This window comes from Polypterus senegalus, chromosome 2 (genome assembly GCF_016835505.1).
Source record: "Polypterus senegalus isolate Bchr_013 chromosome 2, ASM1683550v1, whole genome shotgun sequence".
Classification (NCBI taxonomy): Eukaryota; Metazoa; Chordata; class Cladistia; order Polypteriformes; family Polypteridae; genus Polypterus; species Polypterus senegalus.
In genome coordinates, this window is record NC_053155.1 from 271,559,247 (window position 1) to 271,581,650 (window position 22,404).

Sequence of the window (22,404 nt, forward strand, 5' to 3'; positions counted from 1 at the left end):
AATGTGAATTTGTGTGGACCTTGTGAGAGACTTGCAGATGTGTGGTTCATGACTTATGCCCAGCTTCCTTTCAGCCTCAGCTGCACTGATTGATTTAGTAGATTTATTAAAAGTATGGATGAATGAAAGGAATTTCCAAAGGAATAAGTAAAGTGATAAAGCTGTATGTCATGTTTGCCAGGACCAATGATCTATAGGCAAGTGTAGCATTATCTAAAACTATATAATGTACTGAAGGTGAATGTCTTAGCCTGAAAGGAGATGTTACAGATTCTGCCCTTAGAGTTATATTTTTGAAGCCAAATGAACTTTGTAGCTATAGAGAGAGAGAGTTCCATTATATTAGTTCCATACATCTAAAAGAGCTAGTATGAAAAATTGGTTTGGAACATTTAAATGTAGTTCCGACCATTTTCTAACCCTCTAATTGATCAATGCACAAATATAGGGACTTTGGTTTATACTGTAGATCAGTCAACTATATGCAGGTGCAGAAAAGACCCAAGGTGGAGCAAGACCGTGTAGGTAACGTAATACTAAAGCTATAGTAAATGTTGGGTGAAAGGGTACCTACAGGGAGGCACTAAGGTGAGAACAGTGTGATAGGAGACAGGTAGTTTTTTTAAGGATCTTAAGCAATATGCCCTAGAAATACCAAGGCATTAGATTTTAAACTTCAAGGTTATCCATTCAGTCCCCACCATAGAGTCACTCAGTAAGCCCAAACAAATCACTTTCATTTATTTTAAATACTTAGAATTTATTGTGGATTCATAAATTATTTAGACCCTTTTACTTTTTGCTCACTTTATTGCTTTTTAGATTTGGTTTTAAATAGGCAAAAATAGCAAATTTATCTATGTATCTGCATTCAGTAACCCATAATGACAAAGTGAAAACATGTTTTGAAAAAAATTTGCAAAGTCATTAAAATCAAAAACTGAATCCCTCATTCATCTAAGTATTCAGACCCTTTGTTGTGACACTCCAGATTGTGGCCAGGTGCATCCTGTTTGCTTTAATTCTTCCTGAGATGTTTATAAACTTTAATTGGAGTCCACCTTTGGCAAATTGTATTGACTAAACATGGTTTGGAAAATGACACACCTGTATCATAAATGTTGTAAGTCACTTTACTTATTTTACTTTATCCAAATATTTAAATTATTAAATATAAACATGCCCTGTTCTTACAGCCAAGGCAACACTGGAATGGCTTTGGCACAAGTCTTTGACTGTCATTGAGTAGCACAGACTTAAACCCCATAGGGTTTATGTGGAAAGACCTGATCATGGCAGTTTACAGACACTTCCCACTTGGCCTAACAGTGATTGAGAGGATCTACCAGGAATATTGGGCTTAACTGCCCACATACGGGTGTGCAAATCTTGAAGAGAGTTATCCAAGAAGACTCAAAGCTGTTATTGTTGCCGGGGTCTGAATATTTCAGTTCATTAGAGAGTTCAGTTTTTGATTTTTAATACAATTGCAAAGCTTTCTGAAACAATGTTTTAACTTTGTCATTATAGGTTATTGAGTATAGACCGATGGGCAAAAATAAAAAATGTATCCATTTAAAATGAAATCTACAACACAATAAAGTGTGCAGAAAGTGAAAGTGTTTAAATACTTTCTGAATCCACTGTACATATGAGGAATTATACTAGAAATATAGTAAATGTAAAGCTGCTATGTTAACTGGCTACTATAAAAAGAACTAAATTACCTAAAAGCTAGATGCTAATTTGCAAGGAGCCTTAAATTTAAGTCAGCCTCTTACCTGTTGAATTTTAACAATTATGAAAAAGTTAAACTTGTCTTGTAACATTTAGCTTAGTGGAATACAATACAATGCAAGAGTGATACTAATTAGAAGGAACAAGGGTAAAGATGTCATAAGAAAATAGGATTTTGATTTTGGTTGAAAAGTGGAATAGCCAATCCACAAGGCTAAATTTTACCATCAGTCCGTTAACAAGGCTTAATGAGAGTGAGCCATTCATAAGAGTAGTAAAAAACTTGGGACCACCATATTACTGAGGAGCAAAACTGGTAGAGAAAACAACATTGTCAGTCTATTGGGGTCTAACAGTGATCTACCATGTGCTTTCTATTCGAAATAAAACTGGGAGGCTTAACTTTCTCTTGCAAGCTGTTGTTTACTCTCTGTTTAATTTCAGAGCTAATGACAGTGCCAGGGAAATATGGCTAAACTTAGTTCTCATGTTGTTTTTTTATGTCAGAGGTAATAACTAATAGTAACTTTTAAAATGTAATTTGGGCTCAATCCTCAGACCACTCCATCTTAAAAAATATTCTGGCAGAAAACTGCTTTGCTGTACTGTCAAGAATGTATTTTGACCCTTTTTATCTCCTGGAAGGACAGCCACTGACAACACATTGTTTCTTGCAGAAAGATTTTATTTTTGTTTAGATGCAGAGAGGCAAGGACTGATGACCTGCAATAGTGGTCTGTTGGAGACCATGTGATCCTGAACCGAATGATGAATTGAAAATAACTAAGTAGGACAAAAATCACTTATTCATTAATACCAACCAGCTAGTACCAAAGAAGTAACTTGTAGGACTGAGATTCTTTATTGACACAGAGATCAGACCCTGATATTTATTTTTTTTTTTGCAAATGGGAGTATTCTGGCTGTTCAGCATGTGAAGATGCACATTGTGGTTTTCAATTGTTTTATCTCCTGCTCTTCTGGTTTGACTAATTCAATTGGTAAAGGTTATGAGTATGTTATTCTATGGTGCAAAGATAGTCACAACATTTTAAAAAGAAAATCATCTTCACAGAATATGACATGTTAAAATAACATGGTAGCCTTCAAAACATATAATTTGTACAAGTTTGGGTGCAAGTTTGTTTATATCTCCTGAAATGTAAAAAAAATAAAAGACAGTATGGTTTATAGAATTCACCAGTCAACCTGAGTTTGGGCATTTTTTAGCATGAAAGTGCAGCTCAAGATGTCAGTGGGTTACAGAAATCCACTATCTATCTTGGCAGAACTGGGTAAAGCAGCAGGTAACCCTGGATGAAATGCCAGTCTATCAAAGGACACATTTATAACTTGAGAGTGAGAGAACATGTTTGCTGTTTTGAAATTGCAAAAGCAACCCTGTCTGCATATTATTTTCCCATAATTATCTATCATCTAGTAGACAAATTCAATAGTAGTTGCATTTTTGAGCTCCTAGGTAAGTATGCAAAAATCAATAATTGCTAGTAGAAGTACTCTTCAGAGAGATATTTTTTCGTGATTAAAAAACAAAATGTGCATGTCTGTCAGACCCTTTCCATAACATTATTTTTTGAATGAATTTGTATTTTTTTCCTTCATTTTTAGAATTATGGTCTGGAAACTGAAAACCTTAAAACACTTTCACATAAGCTGAATGCTTCTGCAAAAAATCTTCAGAACTTCATAACTGGAAGAAGAAGAAGTGGTCATTATGATGGCAGGACTACAAGGAAACTACCAAATGACTTCTTAACATCTGTCGTTGACCTTATTGGAGCTGCAAAGAGCCTTTTGGCCTGGTTGGATAGGTAAGCTTGAGACATAAAGATAGACAATTTAAATGCACAGTAGATTGATAAATAATAAATGTGTAATGTTATAGGAGTAGCAGTAGCTGATCATTTCTCTTGGTTTTAGCAATTTTTAAAAAAAAAAAAAGCAAATTGGATATTTTGGTAGTCAATTTAAATATTGATTTCCTACATTTCTAGGCTTCTAGATGTTGCTGTATTACTGTTAAAAATCCAACAATACTAACCCTGATATATAATTTAGAATGCCTTAGTGCTAGGTATTACAATTTGGTATTATTCTGTCATGGTTTGTGTTAGCTATGTTGGACAAACTGCATTAGACTTTTGTAGCAGAAATTCATTTCTGCGAAGTGAAAGGTACATTGGACATTTTGAAGGTGTTCTCTTAGGGTGCCTAGATTTGAGCATTGTGTGCTTACTTAGCAAACTATTTTTAACTTTCACAGTGTAAATAGTTAAATACTTCATCACTAGGTTTAACATGAGGCATGAATATAATTTTTGCATGCAGATACAGCATCTCATATATAATAAGAAAGCAGCATTATCCTTTTGTCTATCCATGCATCCATTCATCCATCCATCTATTCATTCATTTTTATGAACCTGTTTATCCATACTTGGGTCACATGACAGAAGTCACGTATCGATAAAATAAACATACCATATATGATAAAACGATAAAATTATATTAAGCAATATTAAGATTGTATGCTGCAGCTACTAACAATATGTCTGATTTCAATAAAGTGTAAATTGACTTTGTGCATGGTGCTTGTTAAGAAAGTGAATTGGGATCTGTCTTAGAAAATGAAATGTAACTTTTGTAAATCATGTATATTTTTCCTTGGTGTCAGATGTATCTTAATGCTGCAGTGCACTTTGTATTACATAGTAGCCAGGTGCAAGTGTGCAACATATGTGGAACAAGCAATTCAAATAAGTGTCTCTTATATTCCAAAAAGTGAATATAGCATTGTTGTCACTTAATATTTTTGTTGTTATTTTTTTTTATTTGTTTTCCATTTTGTTAAAATGTCAGCCAACTCATTAGGATAAGTAGATTTCAATAAGTAGTCCAGTTCAATTTAGCGAAAAAATGTTCTCCCTACAGTATTTATGCGAGACAGTGCAATCCGCTTTCAGCAAATTAATGGTTGGTGGTTAAAATGGAATTATATGTACAGAATGTTGCACTGTTGCATATACATAAAATCATGCACATAAAATGTGTTCAACGTGCTGTGATAATCACTCAGGTAACAGTTTGGAACCTGCAGTAAATTGCTGTTGTAATGCAGTTTTAACTTTCCCTTGCATTTGAAGTTATTAGGGAATTGGAAATATGTTGGTGCAACTGTAGCTGAGAAAATCAAACCATTGTGTTAATATTGTTAAAACTCTTCATATGTCTGACTGAATTACATGTACTGTACATAATAAGTATAATGTAATGCATTATTGACTTACTGACTTTTTCAAAATGTATTAGTAAACGTTTGTACAAATGCTGACATAGCAAAGGCTTTTCCTGAAAGCTTCTATATTTTTTTTAGGATAACTTTAGAAACATACTCGAAATAGAATTATATTCTCATTAGTATATTTGTGAAGTTAGTCTTCTGGGTTTAATTTTTAATAACTGTGGACTATTTTATAAATAACTATGGAAATATCCTATGTTGGTTAGCCATTGATCTATGTCTGCATTGTTCAGGCATTTAAAATTCCTCATTTTCCATTGGTTTGGATGAAAGTGTAAATGTAAACATTGTCTATGCGTGCGTTTTAATATCTCATTTTTCAGATGCATTCTTGATGTTCTGATAATGATATTGTGAAGTTTGTGATAGTTTAACTATTAGCTAGTACTTCCATTGAATGTGTCAAAGTTCCTATATATGTATTCATTCACACTATTTTTTAATCACTTATCAATCCATCCATACAGTATCTACACCTGATTAATCAAACTGAAATGTAGCAACATCATGCAAGAGTTCTGAGTTGTGAGGCAGTAGTACTAAACACCATTCCACATATATTTAGTTGAGTTTAAATTTTATATTAATGTTTAATTCTATTTTTTTTTTTTTAATAATTTTTTGTTGTTCCATTATTTTTAATGATAACTGCCTGACAGATGCTAATTGAATCAACAAGCTGATTAAAAGGCCAGGCTTAGTTATGGGGTGCACTTTGGATGCCATGGAGGTCGTAGCAAAGGAGAGAAAAACAAAACTGAGTGCCATTATGAACAAAGCTGCACATCCTCTCTTTGACCAACTAACACTGAGGACGTGCAACCAACAAATTATTCAGCAGAAGTGTGTCAAGAAATGCTACTGAAGCCTCTTTATATCAGCGGCAATACACCTGCATAAAGCCTCACTGGGACTGTAACTGCTATGTTTATTTTACAGTTTGAATATTTAACATTGAATTGAAAATTTCAGATCATTCTTCTTCACTTTGTATTCTGGTCACCTCATTTTTTTCTTTAGTTCCCACTCTAATGTGACTGTACTTGCTTCTCATTTCCATGAACATATTACATATATTTTTTGGTCTGATAGCTTCTATTGTCATCAGTGACACAGGCAGGTTTCTGACCAGTAAGAAAAAGTAGCCCTTTGGTTTTTTAATATGAACTGCTCTTTGGAGCTCATCTGTGGATTATAAAACACCATGATTTAAACAAAGGCAAAACAGAATTTTGGATTTTTTTATAGAATTTAAAAATGACAGTTTGGTTAATTAGTAGTCATATATTACACATAATATACAAGTGAAATCCAGGGAGTGTCTGTCATAATAGCAATAACTGTTTTGACAGTCTGGCGAAATATATACTACTTCAGTTCCATACCTTTTAGACTTTACTGACAACTTAAAGCACAGATAGGATGGATTTCTTTTAAAATACTATTGATGAGATAATGGAGATTCACCACATGGTGTAAATATTTACTTGTGTAGATGTTTATGATACATTGCAGCCAAGAAAGACTGCACAAAAAATTAGAATAGCACAGCACATGGCTAGCATTATAAAAGTTTACTAAATTAATATATATGAATAATGAACAAAAAATTAAGATGCATGGCAAAGTAGTAGAGACCATTCACTCCATTTCGTCTGGTTGGTTTAAATGGATAGATGTTGTTAAAATTGATTTCTTTCAAAACTGAAAAAAAAAGAAAACCAGTTTAATACCAAAAGGATTCAGGCACTTGTGTTACATGACCTTCTGTGTATTCACCCATCCTCTTAATCCCTTTTTTCCAGTAAAAGGTGTACAGAAGATTCTTTTCTATACTGTAATATAATCTTTGTTAGAGCACGATATTTCTATGGGCATGGTTTTATTTAATCTTTTACCGAATATTTTTTACATTCATAGCCCACTTATACAACAGTGATATGAGGGTGAAGAGCATTGGAAAAATAAAAATTTAATACTAATGAGCAAAAATTCTTTCTGTGTATCTAGATAATTCCACACCAGGATTCTTCTCTTTGCAGTCATTGTCTTATTCCTAGGGGTCTTCGTTCAGCTAACTTGGATATACGTTCAAAACATTTCTATTGAGTACTTTTTAGCTGGTGATTATTTTTAAGATTATGGAAGAGAGAAGGACACTGGCATGACCTGTACCATACTGTAAAATGCCCAAGAGCAGATGGGGGAGTGAGTTAGATGAGGACAAACAAACTTTGACCTTACCTTGCTTCTGTTTTACATTTTGACAGCAGTCTTCAAAAACCTCTCTGGAGACTTGGATGTCAAAGAAATGCAAAGATTGCCTCTTTGACAATTTATGCTGTAATTTAAACCATGTTTTTCTTTGTCACAAATTGCTAAAGCATTAATAAGAAGACTAGAGTTGCCATTTCTTATGAAACATTGTGGAGTTTGCATGTACTGTCTTTGCTATTTTTTTTGGATTTCCTCCTACAATTCAAATACTGATTGGTAATCTGACTGATTTGTCATGAGAGATTTAGGATTTCTAGGTGCATTTGCATGATGACTCCTCTTCAGGATTGGATCATTCTTTTTGCCCACTGTTAAGACTCATGTTTCTCACTGCTCTAAACTGTAACAGCTAGCTTGAAACTATAGATAATGGATTGTTTGATTATAATATATCCAAAAAAGCATTTATCATATTACAGAGAAAAAAATGGGAATACTGTGATTTGTCTTGATTCACTTACATTTTTATTAAAGATTATTCTTTTCATTGTGAAAAGAGTGCATTATTACATGTTCTTTGAGCAGATACCCAGGGTGTTTTTTTTTGTATGAAATTAATGTAATGGCTGCAATCCCTGATGGACAGCAAGTGGGTTGACATCTTTTTATCTGACTACCAGAAAAAAACTGTTCAGCTTAAAATGCTGTGCATACAGAAAGCACTAATATGTAAAGCCATACATTGCTTTTTGACCAATCATTTTATAGCCACAATAACTGTAATTGTCTATAGAGTGTTGCTGGATTATATGATAATAATAACATGTAATTTGGTATTTTTTAATATGCTATTACAGATATGACAAAGAATTTAGATGTTTTATTTAAGTAATGGATTCATCTCTTTAAGCCCAGCCTCTGTGTGTGTTCAAGTGCGTTTAATACACACTGCTGTATATCTGAGTTTCTGTGCGACTCACAGACCTCTTTTCTCAATGCTTTTTAATGACATGCAGTAACTGTAATGATTTATTCAGTTCTTGAAAGGTGCCATTGTGTACATGCTTATTTTCAAAATCATTATATACTCTGATATTTACTTTATTCAAAGGAAACACATTTTAATTTAAAATGGATGATAATACTGTACCTTAGTTAAAATGTATGTAGCAGAAATTATCTATCTATAAGTAGATCATTTTATGGGAAAGAATTTTTGTACTGTATAAATAGTTAACGTATTAAAAGTAAACCATTTTATTAAGTACATTTTTAAGATGCTGGATTTATGTGCCAAATGGGAAGCAAATATAACTTGTCCCATTGTCTGGCATACAAAATTAAATTGTTTTTATTTTATTATTAATATTATATATGGGGCTAAGAAAGAGACTATGTTTTTCGTATATAAATTCAGTTTTCATTTGTTACTTTTTAACATTCAGTCTAAAGTATAATGCTATCAGACTGTTTAATCAATGGCTTCAATATCTGAACTTTTTTGTAAGTTATGTGATTTACAACTAAAATATGAACAATAAAATAATTCAGTCCAGCTACTAATACTGTACATGTATGAGTCTTTCTCAGGGTCCACTGAGTTGGAGTGCAGATATTATTGCCATACTTTGTTACAGAGGAAAGTCCAGCTAAGAAAAGATTAAATTAAATCTGAAGATCTTTACATTTGTGCGAAGGGAAGTTTCTCAGTAAAAAATTAGTGTTTTTGTACAAATGAGGGGTGAAATGTTGTTTTCTGAAGAATCAATTTAGTACCGATGGAGAATTTTAATGAAACTGCAAATTGCATTTGTTTTTAGGACAGCACTGATCGTCTAGATAGATAGATACTTTATTAATTCCAAGGGGAAATTCACATATTCCAGCAGCAGCATACTGATAAAAAACAATATTAAATTAAAGAATGATAAACATGCAGGTATAACAGACAATAACTTAGTATAATGTTAACGTTTACCCCCTCGGGTGAAACTGAAGAGTCGCATAGTGTGGAGGAGGAACAATCTCCTCAGTCTGTCAGTGGAGCAGGACAGTGACAGCAGTCTGTTGCTGAAGCTGCTCCTTTGTCTGGAGATGATACTGTTCAGTGGATGCAGTGGATTCTCCATGATTGACAGGAGCCTGCTCAGCGCCCATCGATATGCCACGGAAGTCAAACTGTCCAGCTCCGTGCCTTCCTCACCAGTTTGTCCAGGCGTGAGGTGTCCCTCTTCTTTATGCTGCCTCCCCAGCACACCACCGTATAGAAGTGGGCACTCACCACAACCATCTGATAGAACATCTGCAGTATCTTATTGCAGATGTTGAAAGACACCAGCCTTCTAAGGAAGTATAGTCGGCTCTGTCCTCTCTTGTACAGAGCATCAGTATTGGCAGTCCAGTCCAATTTATCATCCAGCTGCACTCCCAGGTATTTATAGGTCTTCACCCTCTGCACACAGTCACCTCTGATGATCACAGGGTCCATGAAGGGCCTGGTCCTCCTAAAATCCACCACCAGTTCCTTGGTTTTGCTGGTGTTCAGGTGTAGGTGGTTTGAGTGACACTATTTAACAAAGTCCTTGATTAGGTTCCTATACTCCTCCTCCTGCCCACTCCTGATGCAGCCCACGATAGCAGTGTTGTCAGTGAAATTTTGCACGTGGCAGGACTGCAAGTTGTATTGGAAGTCCGATATATATAGGCTGAACAGGACCAGAGAAAATACAGTCCCCTGCGGCGCTCCTGTGTTGCTGACCACAATGTCAGACCTGCAATTCCCAAGACGCACATATTGAGGTCTGTCTGTAAGATAGTCCATGATCAGTGCCACCAGGTATGAATCTACTCCCATCTCTGTCAGCTTGTCCCTAAGGAGCAGAGGTTGGATTGGTGTCTAGAATTGCAGTAATCATTAATTACATTATTACTGAAAGTTAACTGCATCAGTTCCACCCACTCATCTGCCTTATAGCTGTTAGATCAGTTTCAAAATGTATCTTATTCCAGAGAATTACTTATATTGATTTTGAACAAGAATAGGGATTCTAAAGTACAATAATCATTTTGCTAACAGTTTCTTAAAATTGGAAAAAATTGTGTCGGGCATTTGTAAATGCTAACAAGTCTCTTCTCAGAGTTTTGTGCAATAAAATGAGTTGTGTGTAATGAACTTATTTAAGAAGCAGGCTTTGCATTTTCCATTCTGTAGTTCTTAGGACTCGGTGATCTGTATATGGTTTTGAAAAAAGAATTTCAGGAATGCCTTGTCCTCTTTAAATTATATACATTCATGGTTTCAGTTTCTCCTTGGTTTGTGTATGAAAATAATGCTGGATTATTTGTTTTATTTTTTTACCTTTTTTCTAAAAAGTAGTAAATTATCATTATGCGATAAGACAAGTCAGATCAAAACAAAGATGCTGAGTAAGCCAGCAGTGAACATCGTTATTTTTATTCTGTGACTTTAAATGTTATGTATTTATGATTTTCAACTCTAATATTAGTAACTTTTTTGAAAGCTAAGGATTCAGAAATACATCGGTTCTTCCAGGTTTTGGTCCTTTGCACCTAGGATTGGTTTCAACTCCCTGTGACCGTATAGAAGATAAAGCTTATTCAGATAATGGATGACCATATTATTTAATCATTGTATTGGAATTACGCAAAGTTTGATGTGGGTTGCGTCCTAATGTAATTTTATTCTATATCTCACACTCTTAAGGCATTTGACATATTCTAGCAAAATCACTAATTTATCACTGATGTGAAAATTTCTTTCATTTAGCTTTCATCATCAGCTATACCTCCAATGGACTGGACATTCATTTATCACCATCTTCTCATTTGTTTATGGTTTCTCATGTTGTTTTAGCTAACTGGACATTGAAGCTCTACACGTTGAACATCAGGTAATTTATTACTGTCTTCAGTAAAATTTGATTACATTCATTTGATTTTTATTGCATTTTTTTAGCTATCTCAGTATATCTTTATTGGTAACACTCTGAGCTAAAACAGCAGTATGTCCATTTTTCCAGTGTTAACTTTTGCCAAGGAGGAGTCATGTTTCAGCTGACCAGAAATTCTTTATAGGCAGACATGTTGCCATGAACAATGTCTGGAAATAATGTTTTTTTTTTTTGTTTTTGTTTTTTTTCTTCCACTCTGTTAGTCATTTTAACTGATGATGTCACTTATTGACTAAACTTTTTACTTTGCATATCATTTATAATGGATTAATTTGCTGAAAGCTCTTATTTATATAGTAGTTTATTTAAATAGTATAGACTGAAGAAAATGGTTGTTAATATAATCGCTTTCCCTTCAAAGGTAAAGTGAAAGAGACTTTGCAAGAGACATATTTTAAAGATGAAAGAGAAGAACACTGCCCAGTGGTTGTTGACGTATAATCTGAGTTTAACCAGAAATACCAGAATTACAATAATAATAATATGGGAAACCACAAGAAGACTGTTCAGAATTCTTCACATCTTTGTGCTTTCCTTAATACAATTTTAACTGAAAGTGTTAGTACAGATGGATAACACATTGTGTATGGTCATTAAAACAATATTTTCAACAGTCTTTTTCATGCTTGTTAACACTGTTTTTATTTTATTAATGTGTTCTCTTTTCAGTTCCATTGCATGCATACATTACAGATCAGTAAGACGTACTGTATCTTCACATACTTCCTACACATCTTCATTTTCCTACTCCTACAGAAAAGAGAAAATAAAAAATTTAATTTGAAGTAATCACTTAGAGACTAAAATATCCAAAAGGTCAGCAATAGTACAACCTGTTCAGTTAATGGAGGGCAAGTTGAGCAAATGCTTCTGAGATTCAAAAAAGTCTTTTACATTGTCTATACTAATAAAAGGCAAAGCCCTCACTGACTGACTGACTCACTCATCACTAATTTTGCAACTTCCCGTGTAGGTGAAAGGCTGAAATTTGGCAGGCTCATTCCTTACAGCTTACTTACAAAAGTTGGGCAGGTTTCATTCGAAATTCTACGCGTAATGGTCATAACTGGAACCTATTTTTCTCCATATACTGTAATGGAGTTCAGCTCGATGGCCGTGGGGGGGCGGAGGTTCGTGTGACATCATCACGCCTCCCACATAATCACATGAACTGACTGTGAGCGCAGTACTTAGAAAACAAGGAAGGGCTCCAAAAAGCACTGACGAAAACATGCATTATACAATTGAGAAGGCAGCGAAACAATAAGAAGCGAGCGAGTGACACATACAAGCATATTCATCAGTGCAGCTACTGCGGAAACAAAGCACAGTGTAAACCGTAAGTTTAAATTAAGTTTATAGACACACTCCCACTGCCATTTGTCATGCACAGTGACGCATACAAGCATATTCATGACTGCAGCTACTTCGGAAACAAAGCACGGTGTAAACCTAAAGTTTAAATTAAGTTCATAGACAGGCTGCCACTGGCGTTTGTGATGCCCACGACTAATGCGGGATACAAGTTTAATGAGAGGATGCAGGGTATAAACGAGAGTTTTGATCACTTTGTAACTAAGTTAAAATTGCTGGTGAAGGGTTGTGCTTATGCAGATTCCGAGAGACTGTGTTTGTGGGGGGTTGACAGTTGAGGCGGGTGGGGGAGTGACGTCATCATCTCCCCTCCCATTAACCTCATTTCACTCTGAGCTGACCTCCGCAGCTAACGCGGTCTTGCAGAAGCAACTTTGTGATGCTCCCACCAAATACTCACAGAAAAATCCACAAGTTAATACACATGCTGTCTCTAGAGTTTCTCCACACTCTGAATCCTCCAGGCACTACTTATAAAAGGTTGCATTGACAATCATGTTACGTTATTTTTAAAATGTTTCCTTTTCTTAGCACAAGCACAGCTGAGAAGCTTCGATGCATGTGCTCCATAACGTGTTAAAAATAACGATTTAATCACACTTTGCATTCCAAGCAAAGGGGAACTTCTGTCAATGCATGATTTCCTGGTACACCGATTACATTGATGCACACATCAGAGCTACAAAATGTAAGAGTCGGAAGAAAGCGCGTTGCTACGACTGATTGGAGGCAAATTTCATTTCAAAAGACTACCCGATGGAAGCCTTGATAAAAGCGTGGTTTTGTGCAAACTGTGCAAACAGGAGTTTGCAGACCACTGAAGCACTTCAACTTTACGGTTCCACCTAAATGCAAAACATGTTACAGCGAGCACAGAAACTGTGTATGCTGTTAGCACTAGCAGTGCGAGTTCGAGTACCAACAAAAGGTGTCGGCAGCCCAAACCTGATGAAATGACTGGCTTCAGGACCAAAATTAGTAAGTCAACATCGGTCAAACATACAAATTCTCTCCCAAAATGGATTGCTTTGGACTGTAGACCACTAACAGTGGTGGAAGATAGGGGGTTAGAAAATATTCTACAGTTAGCGTCAGGTGATCCAACTTTCCGATGAGCACTGCCAGAGCCATACAAAATGACCTCCAGCAGGCCACTGGTGTGAATGTCTCTGACCAAACAACCAGAAAGACTTCATGAGGGTGACCCAAGGGTCCCATGTCCTCTAAAGGGCCCTGAGCTCACTGCCCAGCAGCATGCAGCTCGATTGGCATTCGCCATCGAATACCAGAATTGGCAGATGCACCACTGGTGCCCTGTGCTTTTTACAGATGAGAGCAGGTTCACCCTGAGCACGTGACAGAAGTGAAAGGGTCTGGAGAAGCCATGGAGAACATTATCCTGCCTGTAACATCATTCAGCATGAGCAGTTTGGTGGTGGGTTAATGATTGTCTGGGGAGGCATATCCATGGAGGGTCACACAGACCGCTACAGGCTTGACAAAGGCACCTTGGCTGCCATTAGGTATCAGGGTGAAATCCTTGGACCCATTGTCAGACCCTATGCTGGTACAGTGGCTCCTGGTGCACGACAATTCCTGGCCTCATGTGGTGAGAGTATGCAGGCAGTTCCTGGAGGATGAAGGAATTGATACCATTGACTGGCCACCACACTTTCCTGACCTAAATCCAATAGAACACCTCTGGGACATTATGTTTTGGTCCATCCAATGCCACCAGGTTGCATCTCAGACTGTCCAGGAGCTCAGTGATGCCCTGGTCCAGATCTGGGAGGAGATCCCCCACAACACCATCTGTCATCTCATTAGAAGCATGCACCAATGTTGTCAGGCATGTATACAAGAACACAGGGGCCATACAAAGTGCTGCGTACAATTTTGAGTTGCTGCAATTAAATTTTGGCAAAATGGACTAGCCTGCCACATAATTTTTTTACTCTGATTTTTGGGGCGTCTTTGAATTCAGGGCTCTGTAGGTTGATCATTTTCATTTCCATCAAATGATGTGGCATCCTTTCGTTCCTAACACATTACCCAGTCTATATCAGTATAGATATCCAGGAGGATTTCTTTTTCCCATTGAGATCTGATGTGTTTTCAAAGTGTTCCTTTTAATTTTTTTGAGCAGTTTATGCAGTGTATGTATATGTACATATACTGTATATGTGTGTATATGTATATATATGTTTGTGTGTGTGTGTATGTATATATATATATGACAGCAACACTCATGACAATGTCAATCATGTTACGTTGTTATTAAAATGTTTCCTTTTCTTTTTCATTACTTCTTTAACACACTACTTCTCCGCTGCGAAGCGCGGGTATTTTGCTAGTCTATACTAATAAAAGGCAAAGCCCTGACTGACTGACTGACTGACTCACTCACTCATCACTAATTCTCCAACTTCCCGTGTAGGTAGAAGGCTAAAATTTGGCAGGGTCATTCCTTACAGCTTACTTACAAAAGTTAAGCAAGTTTCATTTCGACATTCTATGCGTAACGGTCATAACTAACTCCTACTTATGTACATACAGTATATACGGCCATACCCTGCAGCTCAGTTGGCGTGTGAGGCGGAGTTGCGTCCCCCATCACCACACCTCCCACGTAGTTGGCTGCCTGCCTATATTGCGTCTCCCATCCCCACGCCTCCCACATAATTGACTGCCTGCCTATATAAGGCCATCCGTCAGCAGCAATCCAAGCTGTGAGAAAACAGTAAAAAGGAGGCGTGTCCGACATCGTGGTACATTTTCTGATGCAGCTAGACGGAAACAACTTTGTGAATATATTACCCAGAAAACTGCGAAAAAAGAACGAAAATGAAAGAATGCAAGAAAGCAGGAAAGAAAGAAAGCAAGGTAAAGAAATGGAAAGAATATCTTATTTATATACGGCGCAAATATATTCACATGTACTTAACCTATATTACAACTATATTCACATATAAATTAGACACCCAGACACACACAATCCCCACACGTTCCCCAGTCCTTTATCTGAACTTTGTTTTAAAAGTTTATAATCACACGGCCTGGGAAGTCTGCAGTGAATCCAGCGACCAATCCTGATGTGCGCCGTGGACATGTTCACTTAATTTACATGTAAAGAAGCGATCTCACTGGCTCTGCAACAGTTCCTTTATTGAACAATGAAGTCCGTCTCACCCGGGTGACTCGGCATTAGCGTCCATCCATGGCCGACGCCCGCTCTGCAACAGACAAGTAAAGCCGTGAGGTCCAAATATCCCTTTTAGGTTAGCAGGCACCCCTTCTACGTCCACCCAACCGTCCTTATTATGGAGTCTTCCTTGCTTTACCGCTGGCTGCTTCTTTCCATTCACCTTCCCAGCTCTTTATTTAAACAGATTTCCTTCTCACTTTTCCGCTCCTTCTCTCTCTTCTCCCTTTTCCTTTAAAATACACGCCTCCTTGCCTTTTTACAGTCAGTTCCCCTTACGTCACACCATGTTACGTTTAGAAAGGACCCACAGGCGTAGTTTGGTCCCTAATTCTTCTTAAAAAGATATCCCACAGTCAGTTAATTACTAGGACATAATTACATTGACAATCAGTTTGTTATTCTTATTGTTTCTTTTTCATAACTTCTTTAACACACTACTTCTCCGTTGCGAAGTGCGAGTATTTTGCTAGTGAATGAATATTTGACACAAGTCACAACAACATTTGCGGATGCTTGCCTGTTCCTTACACTTACAGCTGTATTTTACTTTGTTGTCCTTTAGTTTAGAGTGCAGAGTGACATTGCTTCTTCCCTTGCCTCTTTGGAATTTGGTTTGCTGTTTCTTCTTTTGAAGTCGGGACATGCACTAGCAGTAGCACATGTACGTGGGATGCAATATTGTGAATGAAACACGTTTATTCTGCAAGTGTAACTGACCTAATAATGTACACTAATGAGTTTATTTGCTCTTCAGGAAAGCGTGTCTTTCAGTCAATTTTCACGATCTGTTTTTGGCAAGATCTAGCCTGTAATTTCACGAAAAATAGCATACATTGGTATAGAACTCTGCTTTGAAAATGGGTATATGTTTGTGGTTTAATAATATGATTGTTTAAAACGGAAGAAACTCATACGGAATAAGATGCAGGAAACACGAAAATAGGGATTTCCATTATTAAAGTCTATCTGGCTTCTGGGGGGCTCTGCCCCCCACCTGGTGTCCCAGGTTGCCCCCAGAAAAATCTGGTCACTGTACTTTAGCTAAATAATGCATTAATTAAACAATAAGAAGACCTGCAAAATAACCTAATTGAGGCAACTATTTTTACTGGCAGTGGCTCAGGGGAGAGAGTTTGAATTCCTCGCATCCCCGTTATATCCTCTGATCTCCCATTTCAATTCAAACGCCTCCAATTTCCAGTAAGGCTTTGCTTCGCAATAAAAATAAGTCTCAGGGACAGACCCTACAAAAGGTTGGCATTGATTTGAGGCAAGATTGCTTTTCACATGGCCAACTATACGTTGCATGCTCAAGAGTAAGCTCAGCGCACAGCTTGGTCATATTACAACCGGCGGGCCGAACTGACAACGTGGTATACAAAGAGATCCATAACAAATAATTATTGATATATTTTCCCTCAGTTTAAAAAGGTTTACTTTTCTTCTTAATAAAAATTTTAAAGCAGTACTTCGCTACTGTGAAGCGCAGGTATTATTTTCTGTGTAGATGGTATTATTCTAGTTAAATAAGTCAACATCGTAGCAGCATATCATGTATAATCATAGTAGATTATTTAGTCAGCATATAACCCCAAAATATAGCCTGTAAAAGATAGGCACTATTGTGATCCCAATACTGTCTGATAAATGAGCAAAGATTTTGTTCCAGTAGGATCTAAGCAGGTATGTTCCCAAAACTTGTGAGCCATTGGTGCAGGTGCCTGACCAGATCTCTTAGGGTCTTGACATGGATACATTTAGATTAGTCTGAGTTAAGAGAAATGAGTGACGTCTACAGTTTTGAGCTGTATTATCATTGTTTCATACAGACAAAGTAGTATTTTTATGTAGAGCTGATTTTCACATATCTGAAAATCTTCTTGAAAGTCCCTATTCTCATTTCTGTCTGTTTTTAAAGACCTGATATGGTTAAGAAATAATTCCAGTGCCTCCATTACAATGTACTCTTTATAAACCAGATAGTGAGGGAGAGTTACAAATGTTGCCTGGTTTCCTATTGTATATTCTGTAACTTGCATGGAGTAGATACAGTCAGTTGTTCAAAAGATGCCAACATCTTCCCAATATATTAATATGTAAAAATTCCCATATAAAACATATATATATTAAATATGTATTTTAGAGATGGTGGAAATATATATATTTTTTTTACTTTTACATTTGACAGTAACATCCAGGCCTAGAAGTATCTCCAGCAGTGGTACCATAAAATAAACACAATGTTTTTAGAATATAACAAACATTTCTTGATGGATTTTAATTGTACAAAAAGGCATGTAGAGGAGGTGGTGTTAGAACTGGAACTGTTTTCTGAATACTGCTGTGGCTGCTCAACTGGTCGTAGTTGTTAGCATTGGTAGCGTTAACAAATTAGAACAAGTAAATAAAAAGTGCATACTGAAAAAAAAATGTATCGGTGAAGAAGGACTTCTCTAAACAAAGTAAAATGTAATTAGCAGATATCAAACATGCTTTTGAGGTTGTTTAAAGAGTTTTTTTGTTTGTTTGTTTTGCCTTTTATGGTATATTTGGAGCAAGGATAGAGAGATATTTCTTGACCAGAAATTGACCTTTGGGCAATTTGTTTCATGACACTTCCATCACTGAAGTGGATTGGTGTTTTGGGGCTACCGCTACCATGTGCATCTCACAGAGCTACACACTTCATGAATATATAAGTTTGTTGTGCAGCTATGTTTAGTTGCCTCAGCTTTTACAATGGTTAGTGGTTTGTTTGACATTTGACTTTTCCCAGCCAGTTTTAGACCCAAACTGCTCACTTTTTTTTTATTTTATTAATTTTATTGGAATCCATACAAAGCAATCAAGTTTTTTACAAAAAGAAAAATTGAGTTAAGAACAGATCGATCCCCACCCCTGAGAGAGAGAGCAAGCCAAATGGCGCAAAATTTAAGGCTTGTAAACATACCTAAATTAATAAATTCTCTGTGCTTCATGAACTTATTTTAAAATATTACTGATTCGATCCTGCCATGTTTTGAACAAAGTCTGTACGGATCCTCTGAGTATTTGATTTTTTCCAATTTCAAATTATATAACACATTGGTTTCCCACTGACTTAAAAGAGGAGAGTTTGGGTTCTTCCAGTTTATCAGAATAAGTCTGTGTGCCAAAAGTGTAGTGAATGCAATCACAATTTGTTTGTCTTTCTCCACTTTTAAGCCCCTCTGGAAGAACCCCAAAAACAGCTGTTAATGGGTTAGGAGGGATTGTGAGTCCCAGGCTGTCTGAGAGGTAATTAAACATTTTTGTCCAGAATAATGTTAATTTGGTGCAGGCCCAGAACATGTGACCCAGTGAGGCTGGAACTTGGTTGCAACGTTCACAGGTTGGATCATGCCCTGGAAACATTTTGGAGAGTTTTAGTCGAGACAGATGTGCTCGAATTTTGAGTTGTATAATTGTATGCTTTGCGCATATGGAGCTCGAGTGAATTCTTTGCATTGCTACTTTCCACTCCTTTTCTGATATATTAATTGAGAGATCTTTTTCCCAGTGTCCTCTTGGATCTTTGAAAGGGAGGGATTGTAAAATGATTTTGTATATTGTAGAGATGGAGTCTAAGTCCTTAAGATTGAGCAATATTTTTTCCAGCATGGATGAGGGTGCAAGATGAGAAAAATCTGGAAGGTTCTGTTTAGCAAAGTTCCTGATTTGAAGATAGTGAAAGAAATGTGTAGCTGGAATGTTAAATTTGGAATGTAATTGTTGATAGGATGCAAAGACGTTTTCTATATAAAGATCTCTAAGCAAGTTAATTCCAAAATTTTTCCAGATATTAAAAACCGCATATGTTTGTGAAGGTTGAAAGAGATGGTTCTCTTACAGAGGTGCCACAGATAGCAGCTTCTCCGTCTTAAAATGCTTTCTACATTGGTTCCAGATTCTAAGTGAGTGGAGCACAATTGGGTTATTTGTATATTGCCGATAACGTGTGTTTATTGGAGCACAGAGCAAGGAATACAAAGAAGTACTGCAAGATTTTACTTCTATTGCGGTCCAAGCCTGTGTATGTTCTTCTATTTGTGTCCAGGTTCTTATCTCCTGTATATTTGCTGCCCAGTAATAAAACTGGAAGTTAGGTAGTGCCATGCCGCCTTCTGCCTTTTGCCTTTGTAGGATCGCTCTTTTGATGCATGGATGTTTTGAATTCCAAATAAATTAGGTTATTGTTGAATCTAATTGCCTAAAGAATGATTTATTAATGTATATTGGAATGTTTTGAAATAAAAAAGGAGCTTAGGAAGTATATTCATCTTAACAGCGTTAATTCTTCCAGCTAGTGTGAGATGAATGGTTGACCATCTATGCAAGTCTTGTTTAATTTATTCCATGCAGACGGCGAAATTTTGTTGATAAAGAGCTTTATGTTTACTTTTGATGTTTACCCCGAGGTATTTGAACGGTTCTGCAATGATAAAAGGTAGAGTGTCTAATCTAATGTTATATGCTTGAGAATTCACTGGAAAGAGTACACTTTTATTCAGATTAATTCTGAGACCAGAGATCTTTTGAAATTCTGTGAGTGCTGTTAAGACTGCAGGCACAGAATTTTCTGGGTCCGATATATATACAATACCATATCATCTGCATATAATGAGATTTTCTGTTCCAGTCCTTCTCTGCTAATCCCCTTTATCTGATCAGTATTTCGACAATGTATTGCCAGTGGTTCAATGGCAATCGCAAACTGCAGTGGTGATAAGGGGCATCCTTGTCTAGTGCCACATTCTAGTTTAAAGTAGTCTGAGCAAATGTTGTTGATGCAAACTGAAGTTTCTGGATTAGTGTACAGTAATTTAATCCATGCACAAATGTTCAGGCCGTTCAGGTGTTTGATTTAGTTGGTGAGTATATTACATTAAACAGGCGTCGAAGATTTGACGATAAGTGTCGGCCCCTAATAAATCCAGTTTGGTCTTGTGATATTACTGAGGGGAGCACTTTCTCCATCCTTCTAGCTACTCTCTTTTAGAGAGTATTTTAACGTTGTTATTCAGAAGTGAAATTGGTCTGTATGATGCACATTGTAAAAAGTCCTTATTTTGTTTTGGAAAAACAGTGATTAGTGCTTGGTGAAAGGTTTGAGGAAGAGATTGGTTATCTCTGGCTTCTGTAAATGTTGCTAATAGGAGGGGAGCTAGCTGAGCGGAGAATTTCTTGTTAAATTCTGCAGGGTAGCCATCAGGGCCTGCTGCTTTCCCACCTTCGAGTGACTTTACAGCATCTAGTAATTCTGATAACACCAGTGGTTTATCAAGTTCCTCCACACTAAAAGCGTCTATTTGTGGTATCTGTAATGTATCCAGAAATGCATTAGATTGTGTATTGTCTTCTTTAAACTCAGTAGTATATAGGGATTTATAGTAGTCTCTGAAAGTGTGCATTATATTTTTGTGTTTGACGATTTTATCTCCGTTCGTGTTGGTGATTACCGAGATTTGCGTTGCACTTCTTGCTTGTGAATTTGTTGAGCTAAAAGCTTATTAGCTTTCTCTCCATGTTCATAATAATGATGTCTGGATTTGTAGATTAGTTGTTCAGTTTCTTTAGTTGTCAAGAGGTTTAATTCTGAATGTAGAGCCTGCCTCCTCCTATGTAGAGTCTCGCTTGGTAGTCTGGGTGTTCTTCATCTATTTTAGTAATTTCACTTTTTATCTCTGCTACTTTCTTGGCTTCGGATTTATTTCTGTGGGAAAGATATGAGATAATCTGTCCTCTTAAGAAGGCCTTAAGAGTTTCCCAGAGTATTCCTGCAGAGATCTCGGGGATGTATTTGTCTCTAGAAAGAATTTGATTTGTTTGGATATAAATTCGTACAATTCTCGTCAGCTAATAGAAGCGGGTTGAGCGCCATCTGCGGGTGAGTGTATGGGGCTTAGTAATTTTAGCTCCAAGATCATAGGTGCATGGTCAGAAATAACAATAGCATCGTATTTGCAAGATTTAATCTTAGGCAAGAAGTTATTGTCTATAAAGAAGTAATCAATCCTTGAGTAGCAATGATGTACTGGTGAGTAGAAAGAATATGTTCTTGAATTTGGGTTTAAAAACCTCCAGGGGTCTGATAAGTTGTGATCAGTTATAAACTTTGTAATTATCTTTGTGGTGTTAGATGCCGTTCCCCTGTGGAGGAAGTCCTATCTAAAAGTGGATTTAGAACACAATTAAAGTCCCCAGCCATTATAACTTTATGAGTGTTCAGATTGGGAATGGATGCAAATAAATTTTGTATAAATTCCTTATCATCAACATTAGGTGCATAAACATTTATCAAAATCATTTTACAGTTAGATAAGTCTCCCATGACCATTACATATCTCCCTTCAGGATCCAATACTACATCTGATGCTACAAATGGTACTGTTCTATGTATGAGAATTCCCACACCTCTAGTTTTCTTTGTAAAACTAGAATGGAACATTTGGCCAGTCCAGTCTTTTTGCAGCCGGAACTGATCCTTGCTTAGTAAGTGGGTCTCCTGTAAAAATACTATTTTAGCATTTAGACCTGTTAGGTGAGAGAGTACTTTCTTT

General features: G+C 36.5%; 1 protein-coding gene across 10 annotated transcripts in view; it reads left to right on the plus strand.

Annotated features, from left to right (window-relative positions):
* The window catches only part of cnksr2a (connector enhancer of kinase suppressor of Ras 2a), a 763,738-nt gene that overhangs the window by 211,047 nt on the left and 530,287 nt on the right, over nt 1–22,404 (plus strand). For all 10 annotated transcript variants that reach the window (XM_039745560.1, XM_039745565.1, XM_039745561.1 and 7 more), the window contains exon 3: nt 3,367–3,569. In XM_039745560.1, coding sequence (XP_039601494.1) covers nt 3,367–3,569 — 203 coding nt within the window. The remainder of the gene's footprint in view (nt 1–3,366; nt 3,570–22,404) is intronic.